Source organism: Zea mays, chromosome 1, assembly GCF_902167145.1.
Source record: "Zea mays cultivar B73 chromosome 1, Zm-B73-REFERENCE-NAM-5.0, whole genome shotgun sequence".
Classification (NCBI taxonomy): Eukaryota; Viridiplantae; Streptophyta; class Magnoliopsida; order Poales; family Poaceae; genus Zea; species Zea mays.
Window position 1 is genome coordinate 13,688,748 of NC_050096.1, and position 20,948 is coordinate 13,709,695.

General features: G+C 56.4%; 1 protein-coding gene across 4 annotated transcripts; it reads left to right on the top strand.

The window, feature by feature from the left end:
* Window positions 1–15,282: 15,282 nt before the first annotated feature.
* Window positions 15,283–20,024, top strand: LOC103631761 (pentatricopeptide repeat-containing protein). Of its 4 annotated transcripts, none has more exons than XM_008653168.3 (4): window positions 15,283–17,657; window positions 18,411–18,527; window positions 19,055–19,205; window positions 19,323–20,024. In XM_008653168.3, the coding sequence occupies exon 1, from the start codon at window positions 15,595–15,597 to the stop codon at window positions 17,542–17,544; it is 1,950 nt and encodes a 649-aa protein (XP_008651390.1). In that variant the 5' UTR covers window positions 15,283–15,594; the 3' UTR covers window positions 17,545–17,657; window positions 18,411–18,527; window positions 19,055–19,205; window positions 19,323–20,024. The 4 variants fall into 4 exon arrangements, with proteins under 4 accessions (XP_008651390.1, XP_035818642.1, XP_008651384.1 ...); XM_035962749.1 differs by having other exon boundaries at window positions 18,417–18,527; XM_008653162.3 differs by lacking the exon at window positions 19,055–19,205.
* Window positions 20,025–20,948: the final 924 nt, after the last annotated feature.

Sequence of the window (20,948 nt, forward strand, 5' to 3'; positions counted from 1 at the left end):
GCAAGCTCTTTTTAGAGAACTATTGGAGTCCCTCTTATGGCACCAAAATCTCAGCTACGAGCCTGCCCTTCTCAAAGCGTGACTCTCTGATAAATTGTCCTTCCTTTCATTTAAAAAAAAATCTAACCGGTTTTTCCACATGCATCTCTTCTTCCCACAGTTCTTCCTCTGTTGACACTCACCTGCTCGTTCACGCCGCGCCGCCACGCCTCCCTCCCGGGACGCCGTGCCATCGCAGCCATGACGTCGCGACCTCGATTTCCTCTCCCACGATGACGCGCCACGCGGTTCCCTGGACGACGAGAGTGCAGCAGCGTGGCCGTGCATCTCCATTGGTGAGTCCCCCACCACCGAGAGTTGCAGTTGTATGTGTCATGTGTTCAGTCCTTTTTTTTATATCCACATGCATCTCTTCTTCCCACGGTTCTTCCTCTGTTGACACTCACCTGCTCGTTCACGCCGCGCCGCCACGCCTCCCTCCCGGGACGCCGTGCCATCGCAGCCATGACGTCGCGACCTCGATTTCCTCTCCCAGGATGACGCGCCACGCGGTTCCCTGGACGACGAGAGTGCAGCAGCGTGGCCGTGCATCTCCATTGGTGAGTCCCCCACCACCGAGAGTTGCAGTTGTATGTGTCATGTGTTCAGTCCTTTTTTTGAGCCATAACTGTTTAACTAGCTGAGTGTCCGTGCGTTGCAACGGTAATATATAATATCAGTATACTACGATAACTTATATATAAAATGTATGTTATATTATTATGAGAAAATGTTTCATAATCAATTTGTGATCCTAGCCATACATAAATTTTGTTATTTTAATCTAGTTGTTTCACCACTACATTGCAACCATCAGTATCATGCAGACTTCGATATATGCTATGATTTGTATGGTCTCATCATTGGAGAGCACGTTCCACACATGCTGAAAGAAATTTCCTCGTACATCGTTAGTCATCAGACACGCACCACCATACGCTCTTGCTTAAACAAAAAGGTAAGTGTGTGTGTTTGCGAAGAGAATTAAAGGCAGGTCGGCACAAAAGCTACTCTGACGGTGGCGAGGATGACGAACTGGTCACTGTTGTCGATCCTCCTCTACGTCACCTCCGACGCTAAGATGACGCCACAATCCTCGATATAGTAGTCGTCGAACGCGCGCGACATGACGAGTACCGATGACTCTTGGTTGGGCTACCAAACGAAGTGCACCCCGGACTCATCAGCGACTCCACTCCATACATCATGTTCGAGGACACTCACACAACGTCAGCAACGTTCATCGTCCCAGCGCACAAGAATCCATGTCCGTTTAGTAGCGACTTACGTGGTAGGTTGGGCTTTAGGTGGACGATGAGCTAGACGACGTGATGGCGTCATCGTCGGATGCGGTGTCCAGAACAACCCGAGAGTCGTCAATGTTGGCGACAATCATGAGGCCCCCTGCTTAACGATGGACAGCGCGGTGCAGCTGCTCTGGACCACGTCCAAGTGGTGGCTTCGGGGAGCTTGTCGTACACAGCGGCGCATGCGACCACGTAGGACTGCTTTTAGAGGTCGAACTGACAGTCGCCAAGCTTCTTCTCGTCATCGATAAGCGACGCCAACGTGAGTGTCTCCTGCTCATGGTGTTGGTTTGGGGTTTCAAGTAAGAAACATGGATTCATGCTTGGCGTTGGTTTATGAAAATGACTCAGAAGTCTGATCTATGGAAAAAATATTACGAAGAAAAATGTCACACATGCAAAAAAGGAATTTAAGTATAATACATTATTCAAACAAAAGAAATTGCATGCAAAGCTCTTCTTTAAATAATATTACCTCCATCCAAAAATCTAATTCAAGAATCTCGGTGATACTTATCTACTACTACTGTCGGGGACCATAATTAGGGGTACCCTCAAGACGCCTAATTCTCAGCTGGTAACCCCCATCAGCATAAAGCTGCAAAGGCTTGATGGGTACGATTAAGTCAGGGATCAGTCCACACGAGTGACTCGATCACGCTTCACCCGAGCCTAGCCTCGGCCAAGGGCAGCCGACCTCGAGAGACTTCCGTCTCGCCCGAGGCCCCCCTTTTTACGGTGGACACATCACCGGCTCGCCCGAGGCCTTGGCTTCGCTCAGAAGCAACCCTGACTAAATCGCCACATCGACTGACCGAGTTGCAGGAGCATTTAACGCAAAGGTGGCCTGACACCTTTATCCTGACACGCGCCCCCCGGCAGAGCCGACGTGACCGTCGTCACTCCACCGCTCCACTGACCAGTCTGACAGAAGGACAGCGCCGCCTGCGCCACTCCGACTGCGGTGCCACTCGACAGAGTGAGTCTGACAGACAGTCAGGCCTTGCCAAAGGCGCCACGGCGAACTCCGCTCCGCCCGACCCCAGGGCTCGGACTCGGGCTAAGACCCGGAAGACGGCGAACTCCGCTCCGCCCGACCCCAGGGCTCGGACTCGGGCTAAGACCCGGAAGACGGCGAACTCCGCTCCGCCCGACCCCAGGGCTCGGACTCGGGCTAAGACCCGGAAGACGGCGAACTCCGCTCCGCCCGACCCCAGGGCTCGGACTCGGGCTAAGACCCGGAAGACGGCGAACTCCGCTCCGCCCGACCCCAGGGCTCGGACTCGGGCTAAGACCCGGAAGACGACGAAACTCCGCCTCGCCCGACCCCAGGGCTCGGACTCCGCCCTGGCCTCGGCCGAACGACCTCCGCCTCGCCCGACCCCAGGGCTCGGACTCAGGCTAAGACCCGGGAGACGACGAAACTCCGCCTCGCCCGACCCCAGGGCTCGGACTCCGCCCTGGCCTCGGCCGAACGACCTCCGCCTCGCCCGACCCCAGGGCTCGGACTCCGCCCTGGCCTCGGCTGAACGACCTCCGCCTCGCCCGACCCCATGGCTCGGACTCGGCCTCGGCAACAGAAGACAGACTCAACCTCGGTTTCGGAGGAGCCCCCACGTCACCCTGCCTAGGGCACAGACCCGCCACGTCAACAGGAAGCGCCATCATCGTCCTACCCCGAATCGACCCGGGTCACGGAGAACAAGACCAGCGTCCCATCCGGCCAGCTCCGCCGGATGGGCAATGATGGCGCTCCACAAGCTCTGTGACGACGGCGGCCCCCAGCTCTCTTACGGAAGCAGGGCGACGTCAGCAAGGACTCGACCGCTCCAACAGCTGTCCCTCCGCCAGGCTCCGTCGCACCTCCGACAGCCACGACATCACGCCAGCAAGGTGCCAAGACCTCTCCGGCTGCCACGTTGGCATGTACCTAGGGCGCTAGCTCTCTCTCCGCTAGACACGTAGCACTCTGCTATACCCCCCATTGTACACCTGGATCCTCTCCTTACGACTATAAAAGGGAGGACCAGGGCCTTCTTAGAGAAGGTTGGCCGCGCGGGACCGAGGACGGGACAGGCGCTCTCTTGGGGCCGCTCGCTTCCCTCACCCGCGTGGACGCTTGTAACCCCCTACTGCAAGCGCACCCGACCTGGGCGCGGGACGAACACGAAGGCCGCGGGACTTCCACCTCTCTCACGCTCGGCTCCGGCCACCTCGCCTCTCCCCCCTTCGCGCTCGCCCACGCGCTCGACCCATCTGGGCTGGGGCACGCAGCACACTCACTCGTCGGCTTTGGGACCCCCCTGTCTCGAAACGCCGACAGTTGGCACGCCAGGTAGGGGCCTGCTGCGTGCTGACGAACAGCTCCCCGTCAAGCTCCAGATGGGCAGTCTCCAGCAACCTCTCCGGCCCGGGACGGTGCTTCGTTTCGGGACTCTTGAGTTCATGTCCTTCGACGGCAGCTACGACATGATACTTCTTCCACCGCCGCGCGACAACGACAATGGCGGCCAACAACCCGCCCGCCGGCGGCAGAATCGACGACATCTTCCCCGCGTGGTGGAAGAGCAACATTCGAGCTCGCTCCGTTCTCTCCCCCGCCAACGGAGGAGGAGGCGGGGCCATCAAGGCCAAGCGGGAGGCCGCGCTTCGTTGGCCGTCGAGCGAATCGACGCCCCCGACGCCCCGACGGAAGGCACGCCGGACGTCGACCTCGCGTTCAAGACGAAGGCAAGCGTCGTCCCCCCGCGACACGCTGACCCCGAGCAAGAAGACGACGCCGGCGCGCTCGCGGAAAGCCTGCAGGACGTCGCCCTCGTACCTGAGATGACGGTGCAACCAGTCCCCGATGTGACTACGTCGCTCCTCGTCGACCAAAAGGTACCGACTAACTCCCATCTTGCGTCATTTCGACTCGGCCTCAACCCGCCAAACGACCTCGTTTTGGCGGGCGCTCTCATTGAGGCGAGTGCAACCCCACTGGGGTTTCGTATACGGTCGCCTTGTGACCGGCTGACGGACGTCTCGACCTACGGGCCCTCTGGGTCCGAGGAAGATGACGATCCCAGCGTCTGTTGGGATTTCTCCGGATTGGGCAACCCCAGTGCCATGCGGGACTTCATGACCGCATGTGACTACTGCCTATCCGACTGTTCCGACGGAAGCCGCAGCCTTGGCGACGAGAGCTGCGGCCCAAGCCGCGAATGTTTCCACATCGAGCTAGGGGATCCCTCCGAAGGCAACCATCTCGGCATGCCGGAGGACGGTGATCTTCCTAGGCCGGTGCCTCGCGCCGACATCCCACGGGAGCTAGCTGTGGTCCCCGCTCCGGCGGGGGGTTACGACCCACAACTCGAGCAAGTCCGCGAGGCGCAGGCCAGGCTCAACGAGGGAACAGGAGCGCTTGAGCCGATCCGTCGGGACGTCGGGCAGGTATGGGCGGGCCAACCCCTGGCCGGAGAAATACGTCACCTGCCCCAAGGTCTCCAGCACCGCGTCGCCAACGATGTCAGGCTCAGGTCGCCGCCCGCATCCAGCGGGGTTGGTCAGAACCTGGCAGCCGCAGCGATGCTCCTCCGCGCGATGCCGGAGCCATCAACCACCGAGGGTCGGCGAATCCAGGGAGAGCTCAAGAATCTCCTGGAAGGCGCTGCGGCCCGACGGGCCGAGAGCACTGCCTCCCGAAGGCAAGGATATCCCTCGGAACCTCATGCCGCGACTTCCCGATTCATGCGGGAAGCCTCGGTCTACACCGGGCGCACGCGCAACACCGCGCCTGCGGCCCCGGGCCACCTCGGCAACGAGCACCATCGACGCGACCGTCGGGCCCACCTCGACGAAAGGGTGCGCCGAGGCTACCACCCCAGGCGTGGGGGGCGCTACGACAGCGGGGAGGATCGGAGTCCCTCGCCCGAACCACCCGGTCCGCAGGCCTTCAGTCGGGCCATCCGACGGGTGCCATTCCCGACCCGGTTCCGACCCCCAACTACTATCACGAAGTACTCGGGGGAAACGAGACCGGAACTGTGGCTCGCGGACTACCGCCTTGCCTGCCAACTGGGTGGGACGGACGACGACAACCTCATCATCCGTAACCTCCCCCTGTTCCTCTCCGACACTGCTCGCGCCTGGTTGGAGCACCTGCCTCCGGGGCAGATCTCCAACTGGGACGACTTGGTCCAAGCCTTCGCTGGCAATTTCCAGGGCACATACGTGCGCCCCGGGAATTCCTGGGACCTTCGAAGCTGCCGGCAACAGCCGGGGGAGTCGCTCCGGGACTACATTCGACGATTCTCGAAGCAGCGCACCGAGCTGCCCAACATCACCGACTCGGATGTCATCGGCGTGTTCCTCGCCGGCACCACTTGCCGCGACCTGGTGAGCAAGCTGGGTCGCAAGACCCCCACCAGGGCGAGCGAGCTGATGGACATCGCCACCAAGTTCGCCTATGGCCAGGAGGCGGTCGAGGCTATCTTCCGAAAGGACAAGCAGCCCCAGGGCCGCCCATCGGAAGAGGCTCCCGAGGCGTCTGCTCCGCGCGGCGCCAAAAAGAAAGGCAAGAGGAAGTCGCAATCGAAACGCGACGCTGCTGACGCGGACCTTGTCGCCGCCGCCGAGCACAAGAACCCTCGGAAGCCCCCCGGAGGTGCAAACCTCTTCGACAAGATGCTCAAGGAGTCGTGCCCCTACCATCAGGGGCCCGTCAAGCACACCCTCGAGGAGTGCGTTATGCTTCGGCGTCACTTCCACAGGGCCGGGCCACCCGCCGAGGGTGGCAGGGCCCGCGACGACGACAAGAACGAAGATCACCAAGCAGGAGAGTTCCCCGAGGTCCGCGACTGCTTCATGATCTATGGAGGGCATGCGGCGAATGCCTCGGCTCGGCATCGCAAGCAAGAGCGCCGGGAGGTCTGCTCGGTGAAGGTGGCGGCGCCAGTCTACCTAGACTGGTCCGACAAGCCCATCACCTTCGACCAGGCCGACCACCCCGACCATGTGCCGAGCCCGGGGAAATACCCGCTCGTCGTCGACCCCGTTGTCGGCAATGTCAGGCTCACCAAGGTCCTGATGGATGGGGGCAGCTGCCTCAACATCATCTACGCCGAGACCCTCAAGCTCCTGCGCATCGATCTGTCCTCCGTCCGAGCAGGCGTTGCGCCCTTCCACGGGATCATCCCTGGGAAGCGCGTCCAGCCCCTCGGGCGACTCGACCTCCCCGTCTGCTTCGGGACGCCCTCCAACTTCCGAAGGGAGACCCTGACGTTCGAGGTTGTCGGGTTCCGAGGAACCTACCACGCCGTACTAGGGAGGCCATGCTACGCGAAGTCCATGGCCATCCCCAACTACACCTACCTGAAGCTCAAGATGTCGGGCCCCAACGGGGTCATCACCGTCGGCCCCACGTACAAACACGCGTTCGAATGCGACGTGGAGTGCGTGGAGTACGCCGAGGCCCTCGCCGAGTCCGAGGCCCTCATCGCCGACCTGGAGAACCTCTCCAAGGAGGTGCCAGACGTGAAGCGCCATGCCGGCAACTTCGAGCTAGCAGAGACGGTTAAGGCCGTCCCTCTTGACACCCAGTTGCCGACGGCTCCGATCCAACCGGAGCTCTGGACCATGTTTTTCGACGGGTCGCTGATGAAGACAGGAGCCGGCGCGGGCCTGCTCTTCATCTCGCCCCTTGGAAAGCACCTGCGCTACGTGCTGCGCCTCCATTTCCCGGCGTCCAACAATGTGGCCGAGTACGAAGCTCTGGTCAACGGGTTGCGGATCGCCATCGAGCTAGGGGTCAGACGCCTCGACGCCCGCGGCGATTCGCAGCTCGTCATCGACCAAGTCATGAAGAACTCCCACTGCCGCGACCCGAAGATGGAGGCCTACTGCGACGAGGTTCGGCGCCTGGAAGACAAGTTCTTCGGGCTCGAGCTCAACCACATCGCTCGGCGCTACAACGAAACCGCAGACGAGCTGGCTAAAATAGCCTCGGGGCGAACGACGGTCCCCCCGGACGTCTTCTCCCGGGATCTGCATCGACCCTCCGTCAAGATCGACGACGCGCCCGAGCCCGAGGCACCCTCGGCTCAAGCCGAGGCGCCCTCGGCTCGGCCCGAGGTACCCTCGGCTCAGCCCGAGGTACCCTCGGCCCCCGAGGGCGAGGCACTGGACGTCGAGGAAGAGCAGAGCGGGGCCACGCCTGATCGAGATTGGCAGGCCCCGTACCTGCAATATCTCCGTCGAGGAGAGCTACCCCCCGACCAAGTCGAGGCTCGGCGGGTAGCGCGACGCGCCAAGTCATTCGTCTTGCTGGGCGATGAAGAGGAGCTCTACCATCGCGGCCCCTCGGGCATCCTCCAGCGATGCATCTCCATCGCCAAAGGTCAGGAACTGCTGCAAGAAATACACTCGGGGGCTTGCGGCCACCACGCAGCGCCCCGAGCCCTTGTCGGGAATGCTTTCCGGCAAGGCTTCTACTGGCCAACGGCGGTGGATGACGCCACTAGAATTGTCCGCACCTGTGAAGGGTGCCAATTCTATGCGAAGCAGACCCACCTGCCCGCTCAGGCTCTGCAGACAATACCCATCACCTGGCCCTTCGCTGTATGGGGTCTGGACCTCGTCGGTCCCTTGCAGAAGGCGCCCGGGGGCTACACGCACCTGCTGGTCGCCATCGACAAATTCTCCAAGTGGATCGAGGTCCGACCTTTGAACAGCATCAGGTCCGAGCAGGCGGTGGCGTTCTTCACCAACATCATCCATCGCTTCGGGGTCCCGAACTCCATCATCACCGACAACGGCACCCAGTTCACCGGCAAAAAATTCTTGGATTTTTGCGAGGATCACCATATCCGGGTGGACTGGGCCGCCGTGGCTCATCCCATGTCGAATGGGCAAGTAGAGCATGCCAACGGCATGATTCTACAAGGGCTCAAGCCTCGGATCTACAACGACCTCAACAAGTTCGGCAAGCGGTGGATGAAGGAACTCCCCTCGGTGGTCTAGAGCCTAAGGACGACGCCGAGTCGTGCCACGGGTTTCACGCCGTTTTTTCCTGGTCTACGGGGCTGAAGCTATCTTGCCCACTGACCTGGAATACGGCTCCCCGAGGACGAGGGCCTACACCGATCAAAGCAACCAAGCTAGCCGAGAAGAATCGCTGGACCAGCTGGAGGAGGCTCGGGACAGGGCCTTACTACACTCGGCGCGGTACCAGCAGTCCCTGCGACGCTACCACGCCCGAGGGGTCCGGTCCCGAGACCTCCAGGTGGGCGATCTGGTGCTTCGGCTGCGGCAAGACGCCCGAGGGAGGCACAAGCTCACGCCCCCCTGGGAAGGGCCATTCGTCATCGCCAAAGTTCTGAAGCCCGGAACATACAAGCTGGCCAACAATCAAGGCGAGATCTACGGCAACGCCTGGAACATCAAACAACTACGTCGCTTCTACCCTTAAGATGTTTCCAAGTTGTTCATATACCTCGCACCTACGCAAAGTTTAGTCGTCAAGGAAGGGTCGGCCTAGCCTCGGCAAAGCCCGACCCTCCCTCGGGGGCTAAAAGGGGGGAGACCCCCTCTGCGTCGAATTTTTCCTCGAAAAAGGATCTCTTTTTAGCAGGACTACTTTCGTGCTTCTTGACTACTTCGGAAAGTGGATCCTGGAAACGACGGAGTACACGTAAGCAGCCAAGGCTGACCGAGCCGAGGGACTCCTACGCCTCCGGGATACGGATACCTCACTCATCACCTTCTGCGATAAGTAACTCGCGCTCGGATAAAGCGACTCCGTGGACCGAACAAGTCTTCACGTCCGGAAGCTCTCCTGCCGAAGCAGTCCTTCAAGCTTTCTCGACTAAGTCGGGGACAGGGCCTCATGGACGGGTGAAAGTACGCGTAAGCGGCAAGGCCGACCGAGCCGAGGGATTCCCACGCCTCTGGGATACGGATACCTCACTCGTCCCTTCCGCGAGAAGCAACTCTCGCTCACACAAACATCCCTGTTACCGACAGAGTCCAGATGCTCGAAACAAGAGGAAAAAAGACGCAGCTTCGCAAGCACGGCGAGGGTGTGTTTTCTGGCCTCGGCGGCCGCAGAAGGCACACGCTACAAGACGATATGATCCTGCAGGCTCGGGTCTTCACGCTGAAGGGAGCCGTAGCACCCTCGGCATCGACGACGTCTTCAGCAAAGTCCTACCCAGCCTCGGACGGCGACGCGGTCCGGGGACTCCTCCGGGAATCCGGCCCGAGCAGGCGGCTCGGCCGGTTACCCCTGGGGCCTCGCCCAACTGGCTTCCAAGGGCGCCAGCCCGACCCGAGGCCTCGGCGGATCGACTTTGGCGTCGGCTCCGCTGACGGACAACACGGCTAGGCTCCGGCCAACCAGGTTCCCATTCTCGAGCCAACTCCGCCTCTGTTCATACTGATATCGCTACCCCTGGCCTCGGCTCATCGAAGGGCGGCCGAGGGGTCTCTTTAACTAAGCTAGAGGAGCCCCAGACAACAAGGCCGATCGGGCCGAGGGATTCCTACGCCTCCGGGATACGGATACCTCACTCGTCACCATGACACGGGGCGACTCATGCTTGGTAAAGCGGTTCAGATAATCAACAGGCGAGACTTAGTGCTCGAAAATGAGGAAAAAACACGGCTCCGTGCCGAAATTACATACATGTTCAGGCCCCGACAGCCGCAATGAACAAACACACCGGCATTCGAGATGCCATTACAAACGGAACTCCGGTTCCGTCCCCGAGGGTACGAGCGACCTCGGGCCTGCGGGGGGACGAACACCGGGAGGCTCGCCAGCGACCTCTGCAGCAGTAGCCATGGCCCCGGGTGAACGCGGCCACCGGAAGGCTCTTGTTCGTGGTCCCGCTCAAGGGACACGAACAAGCCATCAAAGCCAAAGAGCGGGCCGCTCCCAAGCGCTCCGGTAGATCCTCGCTGCCGTCCTCGCCGCGAATGCGAGGAGGAAGACGGAATGTTGCATCCTAGCTGGACAGCAACAGTTCGCCTTCCCCGGCATGACTGGAGGACGACTCCGTCGTAGCGCGGGAGGGCGATTGCCACCACCAGAAGCTGGAAGAGGAGGTGGTTCGCCGACCCGCACATGAGGTAGAGCCCCGGCTCGCCTCGACCCCCGCCCCAGCGAGGGTGACGAACACACCCGATGCTGAGGGCAGGATCACAGCCTGGTTTGCCTCTCCCCATCCAGGAGCTGGAGGTCACCGTCTTGGGAAACCACCGGCGGGAGAAAGCAACCAGGCTGCGTGATGAAAATCCTTGAAGCCGAACGATGGCTGAGAGGTACCAACTCCCATGGAGTTGCGTTCCTCCGACGAGGAGGCGGAAAGACGGCGGATACCCCCCATCCGGGGGCTTGGAAGATGGAAAGACACGACGCATAAGGGAGGAAGAAGACATGGTTGCCTTCCGAAAGGAGTCTCCCTCCTTTTAAAGGCAACTCTCCCTACGTGCGCCCCCAGACGCCGCGGGCTGAGTCTTCTCCAACACGCTCCAAGGCCCTCCCCTGCGACTCGGGGGCTGGGTCCCGCATGTCATGCAAACCAGCTCAGGGCAGAAGAGGCCAAACCGCCGCGCGTGGTGCGCACGACCGCCCAGCGGTTACGAGTGACCCCCCACTTTTGCCCAGACCAACGGGCGGAAGGGGCGGGCAGCCATGCAGGCGGCATGCAACCGCGCCAGGTGGACGCGCTTCTCCGACTTCTGACACGCCAGCTTGGAAGCCCAGGCCCACGCGTCAAGCAACCGGCGCGCCAGTTGCTGCATGCAAGCGACCGCACCGCCACTTGCGCCACCGTCGCGCCTCTTCGATTGCGGAGCCTATGCCGCGACTCGAGGCGACCCGGCGCGCGACCCAGCAGCGCCAGCCTGGCGCGTTGGTCAAAGCAACCGAAAGTGGGCCGGCAGTAATGGCAGTGGCAGGCGGGCGGACGCAGCAGACACGTCGTCAGCCAGGCTCACGTCTCATCCTGGGACAGCAAGAGAGCCTCCTCCCACAGCGTGAAGACGGTGCCCCCGTGACCTGTTCCTCGAACGGATCGCGCACGCGCAACGGCCGCCCCGCCAACCACTCGCCCCGTCGCATTAACTCCGCGGCGGGACACGCGGCGCCTCTGGCGGGAGAAGCGCGCGACGCTTCGCCTTCGCCGTAATAACCGCGTCAAAAAGAGGTACGCCACGTCGTTCGATTTCGTTTCCTTTTCATTTTTCCTCTTTCTCTATCTCTTGCAACAGGGACCGGGAAAGGGGGATACCCCGAAAAGGATCCTTCTCCGCGAAGGAACCGGGCTCCGAGCCCCCCCTACTGATCAGGGGTTCGAAGACTGGCCCTCCGAAGGGTTCAACAGTCGCCTCAGATCGCGTGGGCCCGACACCCACTACTGGTCAGGGGTTCGAAGGCCAGCCCCCCGAAGGGTTCCATGGCCGCCTCAGGCTACTCGAGCTCCGCGCCCATTACTGATCAGGGGTTCGAAGGCTGGCCCCCGAAGGGTTCACAGTCGCCTCAGACGCCGAGCGAGGGATGACCAGGGGTACGTTCGATACATAACCGAGGCTCGGGCTGCGCTCCCGAGGTACCCTAGGACATTTCCGAGACCAGCGGGAACGATCTTGTAACGGAATCCCATCGGAGGGAGGCATCGAGCCCTCGGACCCCGTCGCCAGGGGACCAGGTCCGGCAAATCACCCGCAGGTACTTTTGGGCGTGCCTCTGGGCCCCTAGCCGACCCCCAACGAACGGGGCACGGACGTCCACTCGGATTACCCGCTTGCAGCTCACCGGAGACACCATGTTCGGTGCCCATCGAGGGTAACATGGCGCACTCCCCCCTCCTCCTTGCGGAAAGGCGACGTAGGGGCGTATGTAAAAAGTCGAGTCTGTCCCTGATCGTCCTCTCGCCCTGTGCAGAGGCTCGGGGGCTGCTCTCGCAAAAACCGGCTCCAGCCAAACCGTTGATAGCGTCAACATACCAGCCCGAGAGCTTGGGCCCCGACCGTGCACCCGGGCTACGGCCAATTCGCATGAGGGAACAACCAGACCAGCCGAAGCATTACGCAAGGTATTAAGACCTCGAAGGAGTGTAACCACTCCTCCGAGGCCTCGGGGGCTACACCCGGCGGGTGCGCTCGCGCGCACCCACCGGAACAAAATGCAACCGAGAAAGGCTGGTCCCCTTGCAAAAAAGTGCGACGAAAGCCTCCAAGCGAGTGCTAACACTCCCTTCGAGGCTCGGGGGCTACTGTCGGGGACCATAATTAGGGGTACCCTCAAGACGCCTAATTCTCAGCTGGTAACCCCCATCAGCATAAAGCTGCAAAGGCTTGATGGGTACGATTAAGTCAGGGATCAGTCCACACGAGTGACTCGATCACGCTTCACCCGAGCCTAGCCTCGGCCAAGGGCAGCCGACCTCGAGAGACTTCCATCTCGCCCGAGGCCCCCCTTTTTACGGTGGACACATCACCGGCTCGCCCGAGGCCTTGGCTTCGCTCAGAAGCAACCCTGACTAAATCGCCACATCGACTGACCGAGTTGCAGGAGCATTTAACGCAAAGGTGGCCTGACACCTTTATCCTGACACACGCCCCCCCGGCAGAGCCGACGTGACCGCCGTCACTCCACCGCTCCACTGACCAGTCTGACAGAAGGACAGCGCCGCCTGCGCCACTCCGACTGCGGTGCCACTCGACAGAGTGAGTCTGACAGACAGTCAGGCCTTGCCAAAGGCGCCACGGCGAACTCCGCTCCGCCCGACCCCAGGGCTCGGACTCGGGCTAAGACCCGGAAGACGGCGAACTCCGCTCCGCCCGACCCCAGGGCTCGGACTCGGGCTAAGACCCGGAAGACGGCGAACTCCGCTCCGCCCGACCCCAGGGCTCGGACTCGGGCTAAGACCCGGAAGACGGCGAACTCCGCTCCGCCCGACCCCAGGGCTCGGACTCGGGCTAAGACCCGGAAGACGACGAAACTCCGCCTCGCCCGACCCCAGGGCTCGGACTCCGCCCTGGCCTCGGCCGAACGACCTCCGCCTCGCCCGACCCCAGGGCTCGGACTCGGGCTAAGACCCGGGAGACGACGAAACTCCGCCTCGCCCGACCCCAGGGCTCGGACTCCGCCCTGGCCTCGGCCGAACGACCTCCGCCTCGCCCGACCCCAGGGCTCGGACTCCGCCCTGGCCTCGGCCGAACGACCTCCGCCTCGCCCGACCCCATGGCTCGGACTCGGCCTCGGCAACAGAAGACAGACTCAACCTCGGTTTCGGAGGAGCCCCCACGTCACCCTGCCTAGGGCACAGACCCGCCACGTCAACAGGAAGCGCCATCATCGTCCTACCCCGAATCGACCCGGGTCACGGAGAACAAGACCAGCGTCCCATCCGGCCAGCTCCGCCGGATGGGCAATGATGGCGCTCCACAAGCTCTGTGACGACGGCGGCCCCCAGCTCTCTTACGGAAGCAGGGCGACGTCAGCAAGGACTCGACCGCTCCAACAGCTGTCCCTCCGCCAGGCTCCGTCGCACCTCCGACAGCCACGACATCACGCCAGCAAGGTGCCAAGACCTCTCCGGCTGCCACGTTGGCATGTACCTAGGGCGCTAGCTCTCTCTCCGCTAGACACGTAGCACTCTGCTATACCCCCCATTGTACACCTGGATCCTCTCCTTACGACTATAAAAGGGAGGACCAGGGCCTTCTTAGAGAAGGTTGGCCGCGCGGGACCGAGGACGGGACAGGCGCTCTCTTGGGGCCGCTCGCTTCCCTCACCCGCGTGGACGCTTGTAACCCCCCTACTGCAAGCGCACCCGACCTGGGCGCGGGACGAACACGAAGGCCGCGGGACTTCCACCTCTCTCACGCTCGGCTCCGGCCACCTCGCCTCTCCCCCCTTCGCGCTCGCCCACGCGCTCGACCCATCTGGGCTGGGGCAAGCAGCACACTCACTCGTCGGCTTTGGGACCCCCCTGTCTCGAAACGCCGACAACTACGCATTGTGCAAGGGTAGCAAGTGAGCTTGGTGAGAGATGTAGTAGATATGTTTCCTATCATAGATGTAGACATAAACACATATGTGGTGTAGCGGTAGCTACTCTTGGCCTTTGCTTGAGAGGTCACGGGTTCAAATCACCTTGAGGACATGTGTTTTTTTTAAAATTTTAGCTAGACGTGGGCTGTACGGGGGAATAGGAATGAGAATGAGCTCTGCGGGAGGAGGGAACGAGAAAGACAAAATAAAGAATGAGAATGACAGACATGAAAATGGGAACGGTGACAGAACGGGAATGGCAGAACATGAGAATGGTGGCAGAACACGGGAATGACCGACTACTTTTATAGCCTTAATAGTAGTAGAGATATACAAGATGTCATATCACAATGTTCTGTGCAGTCTTGGTTTTTTGGACAACTATTTTTTTTGTTTAGTTTCTTGTTTCCTGCAAGCACTATCTGCTAGCACTATAATGAACTGCTTGCACACTTGCTGGATGTTTCAATGGACTGCTTGCACACGATTTGAACTGGTCACAAAAACAGAGTCTGCAATGCGTCTCGGCTGAAACGTTGAGGGAGACGCGCTGGCTTCTGGCTGCGACGTCGAGGGAGGTGCGCTGGCCTGGGTGTGGCGGCGAGACAAGGAACCTGACCAGGACTCCAGGAGAGAGGAGCTGGGAAGAACACAGTGGAGAGGATGAGCTTGTGTGGCTGTGTGGATAAGGTGAGAGTAATTTTGGAACTCTAGAGCTGCTAAACTGGTTAGAACTATTTTTGTTTTTGTAAGTGGAAGAAAGGGCAATTTAACAAGGAAGCACGCTTTGAGAAGGGCATAGAAGCGAAGCCTATTAGAACGAGGGCATTCTGGCGAAACCTCATGGGGGGTAAAGAAGCAAATAACTCGCCTCGTACGTGCGGGGTCCGCCACCACGCCACACGTCGATCTGGCCCGCTCGCACCCGGCACAGCTGCAGGAACCGCTGATCCATGGGGCGGAACGCTGCCGGAACGTTGGGCCGCCCCTGTCGCCTAGGTACGCGATCGCCGTGCGGTCGTGCGCCGCCGCGTGCGGGTCCCGGAACGGACCGATGTTGCGGCACGAGCCCCGAGTCGAGTCAGCTCTCGTGGTTTCCGTATTCTCTGCGATTACGTAAACCTGGGTCGAAAACGGTTTACGTCATTTTTCGAGCCACTCCAGGACTCAACAGCAGAGGAGAGTGTTCACTGCCGGTCGCCGTCGCTGATGGCGATCCCCCGTCGCCTATCTTGCCTTCCCACGGTTGCCGCGGCCACCAAGTGGTCGGCCGGGAATCTCGCCATAGACATCGGCACAATCGGCGCGAGACCCTCAACGGCAGCCCTGGCTGCCGCCGCGACGGCGGCCGCCGCCGCCGGCCGCGCCTCGGAGTGCCAGTCCCTCCTCCTCCGCATGTCGCGCCGCCGCGGCGCCTCTCGACGCGAGATCGTCTCTTCCCTCCTCGCCTCGTCCCCCACTCCGCAGCCGCAGGTGTTCGACCTCCTCATCCGCACCTACACCCAGTCGCGGAAGCCCCGGGAGGCCTTTGAGGCCTTCCGCCTCCTCCTCGACCACCGCGTCCCCGTCCCAGCCTCTGCGTCCAACGCTCTCCTTGCCGTGCTCTCCCGCGCCGGGTGGCCTCACCTCGCCCAGGAGGCCTACCGCCTCGTCCTCTCGTCTGACTCGGAGGTAAACGCCTACACGCTTAACATCATGGTCCACAGCTACTGTAAAACCCTAGAGTTCGATGGGGCTGACACTGTCATCTCCGAGATGGAGAAGAGATGCGTGTTCCCGGATGTGGTTACACACAATGTGTTGATTGATGCCAGATTCCGTGCTGGAGATGTGGATGCAGCGATCGCATTGGTTGATTCCATGGCCAATAGGGGGTTGAAGCCTGGGATTGTGACATACAATTCGGTTTTGAAGGGGTTGTGTAAGCACAGAAGGTTTGATAAGGCAAAGGAGGTGTTCAGGACAATGGACCAGTGCAGTGTTGCACCAGATGTTCGGAGTTTCAATATTTTGATCGGAGGATTTTGTAGGGTTGGGGAGGTTAAGGAGGCAGTGAAGTTTTACAAGGAGATGCAACATCGTTATGTTACACCAGATGTGGTCAGCTTTAGCTGTTTGATTGGATTATTCTCGAGGAGAGGGGAGATGGACCATGCAGGGGCATACTTGAGGGAAATGAAGGGGCTTGGATTGGTGCCTGATGGTGTGATTTACACAATGGTCATAGGTGGGTTTTGTAGGGCTGGATCAATGTCAGAGGCTCTAAGAGTTAGGGATGAGATGGTTGGCTTTGGATGTCTGCCAGATGTGGTAACATACAATACCCTGTTGAATGGGCTCTGTAAGCAGCACAGGTTGCTTGACGCGGAGAAACTTTTGAATGAGATGGAGGAGAGAGGGGTTACACCAGATTTATGCACTTTCACAACTTTGATTCATGGGTACTGTAGGCAAGGTAACTTTGAGAATGCATTGCAATTGTTTGACACACTGTTGCGCCAGCGTTTGAGGCCAGATGTCGTGACATACAATAGTTTGATTGATGGGATGTGCAGAAAAGGTGATCTGGCCAAAGCTAATGAGCTATGGGATGATATGCATGCTCGAGAAATCTTACCCAATCACATTACCTACAGTATCCTAATAGACAGCCACTGTGAGAAGGGACAAGTTGAGGATGCATTCGGTTTTCTGGATGAAATGGTCAAGAAGGGAAATTTGCCTAATATCAGGACCTATAATTCCATCATCAAGGGTTATTGCCGATCAGGTAATGTAAAAAAGGGGCAGCAGTTTTTGCAAAAGATGAGGCAAGATAACGTATTCCCAGATCTGATTACTTTCAACACCCTGATCCATGGTTATATAAAAGAAGAAAACATGCATGGAGCTTTCAATGTGTTTAATATAATGGAGAAGGAAATGGTACGGCCAGATGCTGTCACGTATAATATGATCATAAATGGGTTTTCTGAACAAGGCAATATGCAAGATGCTGGTCGTGTTTTCAAGGGAATGGGTGACAGTGGAATTGAACCGGATAGATATACATACATGTCATTGATAAATGGTCATGTTACAGCTGGCAACTCGAAGCAGGCGTTCCAACTTCATGACGAGATGATCCATAGAGGGTTTGCTCCCGATGACAAATTTTGAGGCTTGTCAGTTCTGACCTATTGGACATAAGCAAGAGAAATGCATGTGTTGTGTGTTTGACAGTGTCTTTGAAAATCACACCTCCAGAAATTTGTGATTTCGAAGCGTCGAAGGTGAGTACAGAAATTTTTAACGTGAAGCATCGAAACATCAAGTTTTGCATTAAAATCCTTCTGCTCATTGTCATAGTAGGACATCCCACTAGAACTGGTATCTGGTTTAAATATTTAAGTATGATTCAACAAAAGTGTCCTTTCTCAGACCGAGCGAAACAAAACTGTTTTCTACACAAGTATGGTTCTGATAAAGTGATAATTAGTGATGCTTAGTTGATGTTCTGTTCTTTCGGCTGTTTTGGTGCTATACCATTCTACATGGCTTTGTGATTCAGTATCACATAGCTCATGATTTTCTTAGGGATATGGTTAAATTCTGAGGAAATTCTCTCCAATGGGAGACCCAAGGGAAACAAAATATTCTGTGCAAGTGCAATTGAACTTTGTGTTGTGGGAGTGTTTTCTTCACTAAGATTCATGATTGATACTTTTGTTTTCTGGCACAAAAAAGTCTAGAAAACCTTAAGCTCGCAGGTGCTATTCTCACCCAGCACGAGCAGATATGTGTAATGTGTTCCGTCCACATATATTCTACATTTTACAACTAATTTGCCTTTCAGGCTTTCAGCTAGGTCCTAGTGCTTCAATTTGGCTATTAGATTTTTTTTTTAAAAAAAACTTACAGGGAGCCTATTGACAAAGCCTTTGTTTGTATGTTGAACATCACTGTATATCAGTTAATTGCATTTATGCACCTGTTGTTACGGACGATCCTATATATATGCGCCTGATTAGTCTGTTTCTGCTTAGGGACAGGTCCAGAAAAAAAGGGGAGATTGTTAAAATTCCATTACTTGGGAGTGACCGCACGAACTATGGTAATGTTGGCATGTTGCTCCAACTATGTTCTAAAGATTCCATGGCGTGGTAAGATTTTAAGAAATACGAACATGTTATTTGAGTATATAATTATTGTTCACACTTAAATCTCATCTTTCACTTAACCTTTATTAGACAACTACATGATCTATGGGGTCAATCAAACAAAAAGTTTATGATAAAAATGTCCTTTAATTCTTTTTTCCCAAATCTACTGATTCACTCTTTTTTGAACAAAAAACTACTGCTACACTTCTTTGTTATCTATAGAGTTACACAGTGACCACACCTTCAGATATTGCTCTGTTTTATAAGCTTTGTCTAGAGATTTTATTTTAGTGCAAAAAGCAACATAGTGCCTACTGCCTCCTATCTGATCAGGAAATGTTACACACAGACCTATAGACAGTTACATACTGACCACAGCTTCAGATATTGCTCTGCTTGATAAGCTTCATATGGAGAGTTTATTTTAGTGCAAACAGGCCTCCTACTACCTGATCAGGGATTGTTACACAGCACTGCATCACTAAATTTATTATGTGGTAATTTCCGCTACCTTGATTATCCTAAAGATCCTGAGGTGAAACTGTGCCTTTTTGATCGGGCACTGCTGAATTTGAAAAAGGAAAACAAATTGCTCTTACAATTTAAAGCCTGGAGGATATTATGTGAGGAGTGAGCGGATCCTAACTTCTGAGCAAAAGGCTTATGATAGCAGATATGGTAAAGATGGAATTGGCCCCAAAAAACTCATTATATTTATCTTCTGTATGAACAACAGCCTTCTACGGAAGATGTACAAGGTATCATATTTACAAACTTACACTGTTTTACATGCAGGCTAAGCAAAACTGCTGCACAAAAAGGAAACAGAATTTGACTGGACGTCTGAATATCTTCCCTTCAGTCTGAGCTCCAGACCAGAGTGCAAAAAGAAACATTGAACCAATGGAAAAAATGAATAAAAGAACAATCAGTAACTACAGTGCATGTCTGAAGATTCTCATGGGCGTGGGCATCTTCCTCCAGGATTGTTGGGATCAAATGTGCAGCCAGACGCTCCAGGCATCGAGGATGTCAGGGACACCGAGCTTCCTCGTTGTGGCTGTGATTTCTCTCTCAGGACACGGAATGCAGCGATGGTAGTGGCTTGTGCCGCCAGGGCCAGGCAGATTATGAGAACCAGAGGTAGAACTTGGTTTCTTTGGAACATCGTGGTATCTTGTGAACTTCAGTATCGAGTGAGATGCGAAGCTAGGATTTGAGGCTATTATATATTAAGTTTATGGTCTGCGTGTTGGTTTCCTTGGCGATCACGGTTTTTACGCGTTCTCCCATGTGGACGAGTATTCACAAGGTTGACCGCATGTATACAGAGTCGCTCAACTCGTCGTGAACAAGTTCACAGAAGGATCTCTATTGCACAAGCACAATGTATTTCAGAAGTAGAAATAAGACCATTGGTTACTGTGTCGCAATGTCTTCCTTAGGAAAAAATAATCCACAGCAATACCACAAAACTTCTGCGTCAGTTCTGTCATCTTTCATTGGAGCATCCCTGATCCGTGCCTCGCAAGGTTCTACAAATGTCAACCTCATTTCGTTGCAGGTTCGTGTGGTTGAGCCGGATATTTGAGATTGCCGCCCCCAGTTCCAGCTCAAATGCTCTAGCGTGGAGCGGTTATGGTTAACCGCACGATTTCATCCTGAATCATCACGTGTGTTGGCTTTGGCTGAATGTCTGTTTGGTTGGCTGTACACGAGGAACGGTGACTGAATGAATAGATGCAAAAAAAGTATGAGACCATTTAACTGCATCTGCACATACGCCAGAAATGGTCGTACCTGACCGACCAGGCTCGCGTGGGACTGGGCGTACGGATGCAGTAAACCAATCAGTCACAATGTAAATCTAAATTGTTTAAAAATATTTCTAATTTAAATAACAAATAAAACAATTTATCTAAATATCTTCTAAAGGTTCACAACTATAATTTTATAGTTTTACCTGACCGACCAGGCTCACGTGAGACTGGGTGTGCGGACACAGTAAACCAATCAGGCGCAATATAAATCTAAATTATTTAAAAATATTTCTAATTTAAATAACAAATAAAATAATTTATCTAAATATCTTCTAAAAGTTCACAACTATAATTTTATACTTTTCTGGAACATCTAGTAACCTGCTTTACCAAGTATACTAAATTTTGTAGAGACAGAACGGTTTTAAATAGTCCCTATATAATATGTCAACATTTTTATAAAAAACCACTCATATTTCTTTACAATCAACTATTGTTCAACCCTCATGATTCCTCCTCATTTCTAAAAAATAGTTATGTTTTCTCATAATCAATCCACACTCATTGTGTGCCATGGTCTCTATCTATCATATAAAGCACCTTTTTCATGGTTCATTATGAACAAACAAGGATCCGAATCATGGTTGTTCACTCTAAACAC

Coding starts and splice junctions, on each gene's coding strand:
- LOC103631761 (XM_008653168.3), top strand. CDS start 15,595: ATGGCGATCCCCCGTCGCCTATCTTGCCTTCCCACGGTTGCCGCGGCC.